The sequence below is a fragment of the Corvus brachyrhynchos genome, unplaced genomic scaffold (assembly GCF_000691975.1).
Source record: "Corvus brachyrhynchos isolate BGI_N302 unplaced genomic scaffold, ASM69197v1 scaffold215, whole genome shotgun sequence".
Taxonomy (NCBI): domain Eukaryota; kingdom Metazoa; phylum Chordata; class Aves; order Passeriformes; family Corvidae; genus Corvus; species Corvus brachyrhynchos.
The window spans coordinates 357,733-366,338 of record NW_008237887.1 but is presented as its reverse complement, the minus strand read 5'-3'; the positions used below and the strand labels follow the sequence as shown (position 1 = coordinate 366,338).

At 57.4% G+C, this 8,606-nt stretch overlaps 1 protein-coding gene across 1 annotated transcript in view; it reads right to left on the bottom strand.

Moving 5' to 3' along the window:
- Positions 1 to 7,834, bottom strand: part of ZBTB17 (zinc finger and BTB domain containing 17) — an 18,222-nt gene extending 10,388 nt beyond the window's left edge. Inside the window, exons 1-15 of the mRNA XM_008632486.2 lie at positions 7,733 to 7,834; positions 7,161 to 7,272; positions 5,251 to 5,457; positions 4,901 to 5,089; positions 4,476 to 4,637; positions 4,281 to 4,397; positions 3,661 to 3,899; positions 3,427 to 3,569; positions 2,650 to 2,950; positions 2,229 to 2,316; positions 1,648 to 1,764; positions 1,446 to 1,566; positions 1,172 to 1,302; positions 878 to 1,093; positions 6 to 95 (exon numbers count right to left, since the gene is read on the bottom strand). Coding sequence (XP_008630708.2) covers positions 6 to 95; positions 878 to 1,093; positions 1,172 to 1,302; positions 1,446 to 1,566; positions 1,648 to 1,764; positions 2,229 to 2,316; positions 2,650 to 2,950; positions 3,427 to 3,569; positions 3,661 to 3,899; positions 4,281 to 4,397; positions 4,476 to 4,637; positions 4,901 to 5,089; positions 5,251 to 5,457; positions 7,161 to 7,272; positions 7,733 to 7,738 — 2,239 coding nt within the window. The 5' untranslated portion in view covers positions 7,739 to 7,834. The remainder of the gene's footprint in view (positions 1 to 5; positions 96 to 877; positions 1,094 to 1,171; positions 1,303 to 1,445; positions 1,567 to 1,647; positions 1,765 to 2,228; positions 2,317 to 2,649; positions 2,951 to 3,426; positions 3,570 to 3,660; positions 3,900 to 4,280; positions 4,398 to 4,475; positions 4,638 to 4,900; positions 5,090 to 5,250; positions 5,458 to 7,160; positions 7,273 to 7,732) is intronic.
- Positions 7,835 to 8,606: the final 772 nt, after the last annotated feature.

The window sequence follows — 8,606 nt, the reverse complement described above, 5'->3', positions numbered from 1 at the left end:
CTCACCTGCTTCCTGCACCTGCTTCACCGCTTTGGTGATCTCGGCTTTAAGTGCTTCGGTCTCGTCCGCCGTCACCGCGGCCGCCACGGGCACCACTGCGGGGACAAGGGGGCACGGGGACATTTGGGGAGGACAGGGACATTGGGGGGGCCAGCTGGGCAGGAATTCTGCCCCAAACCATGGATCCTGCCCAGAGCCGAGGCTGGGAGCAGCTCCAGTGGGATGTGAGGCTGCCCAGACTCGGGTGCTGCACCCTTGGATGAACCCGCAGTGCCTTTGGAGGGCTCCAGGACCTGCACCCCATGGAAAAGCCCCAAACTGCCCCCATAAATCAATCTCCCTTTTGGGGTGACTCTTGGGCCCCTCAAACTGCACCTCATGGATAAACCTCCCTTCCAGGGCAGCCCCAAGACACCCAAGCTGCTCCCCAGGGATAAATCTCCCCTCTGGAAGGGCTCCTGGGACCCTAGGCTGCCCCCCATGGAAAAATCTCATTTTTGGGGTGTCTCTTGGAACCACAAGCTGCTCCTTGGAGACCCACCCCCCTTTTAGGACAGTCCTGCGATGCCCAAGCTCCATCCCATGGATAAGTTTCCCTTTTAGGGTGGCTCCTGGGACCTCCAGGCTGCACCCCATGGATAAACCTCCCTTTCAGGACACTGCTAAGACCCCCAAGCTGCATTCCCATGGGTGTGTTTCCCTTTTGGGATGACTCCTGAGACCCCTAAGCTGCACCCCCATAAATGAATCTCCCTCTGGGAACAACTCTGGGACCAGCCAGCTGCACCCCGACGCTAAATTTCCCTTCTGGCTGGCTCCCAAGCTGCTCCTCATGGATGAACTCCCTTTGGGAACACCCGGGGGCCCCCCAGCTCACCCGTGAGCTGTGTTACAGCGGTGGCAGCCAGCGCCTCGGTGGCCAGTGTCACCATGTCATCGGATGCCACTGTGACGATGTTGACCTCGTCGCCCTCCTCGGGCTCCAGGATCTTGATGCCGGCCTTGCCCTGGTGCACGGTCTTCACGTGCGAGCGCAGGTTGTCCACGCGGTTGAAGCCGCGCCCGCACTTGTCACACAGGAACGGCTTCTCCCCTGGCAAGAGGACAGGGAATGAGGGGCGGGTCAGGGGGCGATGCCCAGGGGCGGGGGAGGATTTTGGGAGGTACCCACCGGTGTGGATGATGATGTGCTTGGACAGGTCACCCACGTTGACGAAGGCTTTGTTGCAGACGGTGCATTTGTGGGGCCGGATGTTGTCGTGGTGGCGGATGTGGTTGGCCAGCTGGCTCGACTGGACGAACCTTCGGGGATGACACCACGGTCACCACAGTCTGTGGTAACACCCTGGCACCTCCACCCAGCTGCAGAGGGCGAGTGGAGGTGCCCCCTGGTATTCCAACACCACAGAAGTGCCCCTCCTGAAATTCCCAAGGGGAATCCTCACCTCTTCCCACAGCGCTCGCACACGTAGGGCTTCTCCCCGGTGTGCTGGCGCACGTGGGCGATGAGAGAGCTCGCCTGGGTGAAGGCTTTCCCGCAGATCAAGCACTGGCACGGCTTCTCTCCTGGGGAAAACACAGGGAGAGGGTGGGTGGGGAGCACGGGGGGAAGGAGAACCCCTCGGGGAGGCGGGAGCGGATCCGTACCGGTGTGGATGCGGACGTGGCGCTGGAGCGCGCCCGGGTCGGCGAACTGGCGCTGGCAGTGCACGCACACGTACGGCTTCTCCCCGCTGTGGATCCGCAGGTGCCGCTTCAGGTTACCTGGGAGCAGGGCAGGCTGAAGGACACCAGAGCCTCCTCCCCCTTTTCCTCCTTCCCAGCGCCCCAGAAGCTCCCTCAGGAAAGCCTGTTGCTACTCAGGGAGCAGGGACTGCACAGGGATCAAGGGAAGTCACGTGGACCTTGCCTGCGATCGGGCAATAATGTGGAAGGGGGGACAAGCACCCAGTGTTTGAGGGGATCAAGGGACTCCACTGGGATCATCCCAACCCCCTGGCTCTGCAGCAGGTTGGGAGAAGATGGGAGGTCTCCATCTCCAAAATTTGCATGAGGAGCTCCTTTCCAGGGTGTGGCTCCCTGGGGAAAACCAGGGATTCGTGCAGCACAACCATGGCACTGTAAACCCGGGATGAAATCCTTCCTCTGGCTCTGATCCAGCCCCAGAACACTCCCTGCCCCTGCCAAACCATCCAACCCCGATCACTTAGCCCCCATCCCCATGTTACCTGAGGTGGTGAACTGCTTCCCGCATTCCCGGCACTTCAGGGGCCCATCTGCGATGTGGATCTTCAGGTGAGCCTTCAAATTCCCCACCTGGGGATGGAGAACGGGATGGAGAGAGCCCCAAACCACTCCATCTCCCTTCGGAGCAACCCCAATCCCCATGGATCCCTTCTGGAGTGGCCTCTGGGACCCCCAAGCTCCTCCTCATGGATAAACCACCCTCTCCAAACTCCAAGACCCCCGAACTGCATCCCACGGATAATCCACCCTTTCAAGCCCGCTCTGGGACCCCCAACTACACCTCATGGATACACCACCACCCCAGGACAGCTCTGGGAGCCCCGAACTGCACCCCATGGACAAACCTCCCTTCCAGGACCGCTCTGGCCCAGCTCCCGCTCTTTTCCCCGCTCCCCGCCGCACCTGGTTGAACTTCTTGTCGCAGTGGGGACACTTGTGCTCCTTGTCGGTGTCGTGCGTCTCCAGGTGGCGCATCTTGGAGGTGGGGTCGGAGAAGGAGCGCCCGCAGTAGTCGCACTGGTAGGGCTTCTCGCCGCTGTGCACCAGCTGGTGCCGCTTCAGGTTGCCCGAGGTGGTGAAGAGCTTCCCGCAGTCCTCACAGCGGTACCGGGCCTCGCCCGTGTGCCGCTTCTTGTGCAGGTTCAGGAGGCTGATGAGTCGGTAGCTCTTCCCGCACTCCTCGCAGCCGTACGGCTTCAGCGGGCTGGGATGAGGTGGGAATGTCACAGCCAGCGCTGGCGTCTCCCTGCCCCAGTCTGAGCGTCACCCCCCAGCCAGACCCACAGGAATCACAGAATGGCTGGGGGTGGGAGGGACCTTCAAGCTCATCCTGTTCCACCACACCCCACCTGCCACTTATACCAGGTTGCTCCAAGCCCCCCATCCAACCCCGAACCCTTCCAGGGATGGGGAATCCATGAAACAACACAAAAGGCAAGAACCATTTGGACAACGCTCTCAGACCCAGGACGGGATTCTGATGGTGTCTGTGCAGGGCCAGGAGCTGGGCTCAATCCTTGTGGGTCCCTTCCAACTCAGGATTATTGTGACTCTGTGACACGGGCAGAAAGACAAATCTCCTCCCGGATATCCCAACACACCAGTGGATTCCCAAAGGATTCAACCATTCCCAGCAAACCCCACGTTTTTCAGGCACCTCTCCCTGGTTCCACCACGTACCTGTGCGTCTTCTCGTGGGCCTTGCAGGCGGCCGGGTCGGAGAAGGCCTTGTTGCACTCCCTGCAGGAGAAGGGCTTCTCTCCGGTGTGGATACGGATGTGCCGCTTGAAGTTCCCGGTGTGGGTGAACTCCTTCCCGCAGTCCTAGGGATGTAGGGATGGAGGGATGGGCACTGTCACCCCCGGTGTCTTCGAGGCACCCGGAGATGCTGCCCAGGAGCCCAGATGGCCTCACCTCGCACTTGTGTGTGACGGAGCCGTAGGCCTTGGACTCGGTGCGGTCGCTGTAGGTGCCGGAGCGCAGCAGGCGCGGCTCCCCCGAGTTCTCCTGCCCGGAATCTGTGCTTCCCGACTCATTATCCTCAGCGTTCTCCCCGTTTTCCAGCTGGGCTGGCTCCTCCTCAGGGATTTTACCCTCATCTTCCTCCTCCACTATCATCTCCCCCTCTTCCTCCTTCCTTTCTGGCTTCATCTCTGCAGGATGGTAGAAAGTGGGGATGCTCAGGTTTGTGAGCAGCAGCAGAGGCACAAAATCCACCTGTATTTCCTAACCTAAGGAGACTGGGATTAGGCGTCCCCTGTCCCCAGGGAAATCACAGAAACATTTGAGTTGGAAGGGAGGTGAAAGCTCATCCATCGTCACCTTTGCCTGGAATCACTTTGAATTTGCAGGTGATTAGCCCTAAATTCCAAAAGCCTGTGCAGGCAGAGGAGAATTTCCCAATTCTCCTCTCTAAGCTCCATGAAAACTGCTCCCAGAGGATCTGTGCCTCACAAAACTCACACAATTAATTCCACAGAAAATGCAGGATCAAGCTCTGCCCAGCTTTGTCCCAGCCCTGCTCGCCAACACACCTCCTGTCCCGGCGGTGTCCGAGGCCGCGGGGCTGCCGCTGCCCACTGCGCTCTCCGACGGCTGCAGGAGCCCGGGAATGTCGGCCTTGGGATCCTCCTGGATGGCAGCGTCTGTCCCTGTGAGCACCGGAGTGTCAGGACAGGGTGTGCTGGGGGTGACAGCAGGATCCAGGGTGTCACCTCTTGGTGGCTCACCTTCCAGGCCAGCCGGCTGCTCCGCAGGCGCCTCGGGCTGTGCCGTGGCCTCTGGCTGCTCCTCCTTCCCCTTGGCATTGGGAACAGCTGCTTTGTCTTTGTCAGGCTCCCCCGGAGCCTCTGCCACCGATGTCTTGTCATCGGCCGTCACCTTGTCGGCCCCTGCGAGGGAAGAGGCAAAGCCATCCAGCAGCTGCTGCTGCCAGAAGGATTCCCAAATCCCACAAAATTCAGGGAAGCAGCGATTTTTCAACTGCTGGTGGTGCCCAAGGGGATCAAACCCCATTCAGGCGCACCAGATGTACCCAGGAAATGGGTTTGGAAGGTGGCCAAGGAGCATAAGTGGATAAATCTTGGACTGGATGAAGCGTAAGTGGGTAAATCTTGACTTTCCCTGGATGAGGGAAAGCCAGGATGGTACGTACCAATCTCAGGGGGCTGCTGGCTCATCCCAGGGGGATTTTCTGGGGGCACAGAGAGGGATTTGAGTGCGTTGCAAGCACTGACGATCTCCTGCATCTGCAGGAAACCTGCCACGGCCAGCACGTCCTCCACGTTGTCGGGGCTCAAGCTCAGCTTAGCCGTGTACATGAACTCCAGAACCTGGCCCAGGCCTGCAGGGGAGGTGACACAACCACAAATGAGCCCTCGCCCCTCACTCTTTCATTTTGAAACGCTCAAAATAACAAGCTGAAGAGCCTCCCTTGAAGCCTGGGCAAGGAATTGTGTTGTTTAAGGAGCTGGGAGGGATCCTGGATAAAACCTGCAGGCCTACCTGCGGCGTTGCTGATGTCCAGGTGCACCACGTCCTTCTGGTCCACGAAGAGCATGCGGAAGTAGTCGCTGCAGGCGGCCAGCACGGCCTTGTGGGCCTTGAAGTCGATGCCGTCCACCACGAAGGTGCAGTCGCAGAGCAGCCCCAGCTGCCGCTGCTGGTTCAGCTGCTCCAGCACTTGCTGGCTGTGCTGCGGGAAATCCATGGCTGTGGGGAGGGAAAAAACCCGGGATGGGGGGTGAGGTGGGTGGTGAAACCACTGAAGGGGTCGTGGAGGAAGAGAGATCACAAAACACAACCTGACTGTCCTCGTGGTTAAAAAAATGGCCCAAAAAGGTGAATTTCAGCTCCTCTCCTGGCTAAATCCAACCCTGAACCCTCTCCTAGAACAGCCATGACTCCAGCGCAGCGCTGGAAGGAGTTGATGGAACAGCCATGATGGTTTTTAGCCACGATGGTTTTTAGCCACTCTGACAGCATTTAGAACACAGCTATTGCTCCTCAGCTGGTCCAAGCAGCGAGCAGGAGCCTTGTCACCTCTGCAGACACAAGTCCTTCCTCTGTGTCACGGCTCCTGCCAAGGCCACAGCATGGAAGTGTTCAGCCAAACCTTCCAGCTCCTGCTCGTTCCAGCTGCCCATGTCACAATACTGAGGAATTTCTGTATTTTTTTGTGTGTTTGGAGAGGGTTCTCCATGCTCGGAGCACAGCTTTGCCTGAGGAATGCTGCAAATCACTGGAAACATGGCAAAACCCCAATTTTCCAGCAGGTCCTTGTCAGCAAAGTGCCACACTGTGGATTTTCTCCTGAGCTGCATCCGTAGGGTGGATGAAAGGTTTTCACTTGGCTTTGTCTCCCAACAATGATTCCCGTGCTGAAGGGATTGTTTCAAGGGATCAGCAAGGAGGGAGGAGAAAGGAAGCAGGAACTATCCAGTTATTGTTCAAGCAGGAAGTCCCCAGAGCTCTGGACGCTGAAGCAGGAAGGTTATGGCTGGGGAAACACTCCTGGATTCCATTCTCAGTGTCTCGGAACATTTCCAGCCCATGGAAGTTGTTTTTCCACTTCACCAACTCTTAAATCAGGAGTTTCCAGTCAGGAAAAAGTGAGAGGTTTGGATCCACAACACCAGGCACTTCCAGTTCCTGTCCCTTCCTCTGCATCAGTGGTCAGAGGGAGCCTCCTCCTGTCAGCTGTGGGTGCCAGCAGCACTCGGGGAAAGATCTTCCTCCCAAGGATTCATTCAGCTTCCAAAGTCATTCCCAGTGTGGATGAGAGGCCACAACCTCTCTGACAGCATCAGATTGTGCAGAGAGAGAGGAAGTTCTACTCCATTTTGTCGTTGCAATGAACTCCCTGCCCTGGCTTTCCCCCAGCTCTCCAAACTCCCCCAGTCCCAAAATACATCCCCGACAGCCAGGAAAAATACTGCATAGCATGGCCCGGTGTGGTTTGCAAAGCTCTGGAAAAAAGGGGGAGCATTTTCCCAGCAGGATAAACAAGGCTGTGTTCCATGCTCAGAGAGCTCTGTGCAGCAGGACCTGAGGAATCATGACAGTTTGATGCACTAAAAGGGTATTTTTGGGAATTTGTGGGAGGCACTTTGCATCTGAACGATGATTTTTAACGTTCCAGGATTGGACTTGTCTCAGCTTTGCTCCCCAGGTTTGAGAAGGGAGTAAAAATCCAGGAAACTCAACTCCTCCCCAAAAACTTCCTATTTTCTGTAGTCTCCTCCGTAACGTCGTGTTCCGGCTCCCTCGGAAGCACAGCAGGGACAGGCTTGGAGGAGCTCTCTACACCCGCACCCAGCAGCCAATGTCACCTTTATCCACTAAAATCCCTGACTCCAAGGTTTAAAAATCCCAAACACCCGGACCCAGCCCCCAGGACTGGTGCCTGAGCTCACCCCTGTGCTGCGAGGAGCGGAGATATCCAGAGGATTGAGGGCCAGAGGGTTGTGTCTCCCCTCCAGAGGTTTCCCCTTTCCAGGTGTTCAGATCAGTCTCTATGCTGCCATCCTGGGAAAAATGGGATGAAAAACTCCATTTTAAACCTCCAGTTTTGGGTGCTGAAGGCACCAAGGTACAAAATTGCCAATGCAGGACCGGGCACCTCCTGATTTCCCCTCGGGAGAGACGATTCCTCTCCCGACCTCTCTCCGACGCGGCTGTTGAGTCTCTCATTATCCAATTAAGCATGGAAAAGTTCATTATGAGCCCACCCACGCCCACCACACAGATAAATACAGCAGCTGCAGTCCCAGGGAGCTTCCCACGCGAGCTCTGTTAAGCGCTCTCGCTAATTAGCGACATCACCTCTTCCTTTCCCTGCCACATGAACATCTACCTATTAAAAACCCCCAAACCTCGCTAAATTGGAAAAAAACCAGTGATTTAAACATCGCTTTTCAAGGCTGTCACCACCCAGCCATCCATGCTGGGAAGATGAAAGGGGAGAGGGGGGTTGTTTCCTACCCACCGTCATCTCCCTCCTCGTGCGTCAGCTCGGGGAACAACGCGGCCCCAACCCTCGCTTCCTCTGCCCGGAGGGGTCTGTCCTCATTTCCAGGGATGGATCCTGCAACGTTTTCCATGAAAAAAAATGAAGTTTAGAGCTGATCTGAGTGGAGCAGCTCCACATAATAATAGCTACCATGGAATAGGGAAGGGCTGCGGCGCTTGTGGTCGGAAGCAGAAGGTGAGCTACGAAAGGGGAAATAATCACGAAGAGGATAAAATGGGATGAAAAGGAAATAAAATGAGAAAGACACGAGAAGAGGGACATTGTGGATGCCCCACAGGGAACGGACATCCTGAAGACCCCTTGGTTATTTGGATTTCAGGCTTAGGGATGTGCTGGTGCTGCTCTGGACACCGAGACATCACCTGAGCCTGACATCTGCCCCGAAATCCCTTCTGTGTCTGCAGTGCCCAGGGATGACAAACCCTTGTCTCCTCGGGGAAAAACAACCTTTGGAATGCTGGCTGAGGGCTGGAATCCCGGGAGAAGCCCCTGATGCAGAAACGAAACTAAGGAAACGCGGCTGCTCCGGGAAATGTGTCACCCGCGCCCGCCCGCAGAGGGCACGAACAGCCAGGAGGGACTGTCACCTCGCCAGAAACGCCAGAACAAGGGAAAAATCCGTGTTTTCCTTGCGGCTTTCCCCGTCCCTGAGGTGCGGGGATGTGTCTGGCGCTGGCTCAGGGCTCTGACCCCCATCCCCGCCCTCGGGAGGATCTTTCGGCGGCCTGAGGGGACGGTGATGCCCCACGCCCGGGGGACACGGGGCTTCGTGCACGGCCTCGCCCGAGTCACCTCACGGCTGGGGGGGTCACACAGCGGACACTTGGGG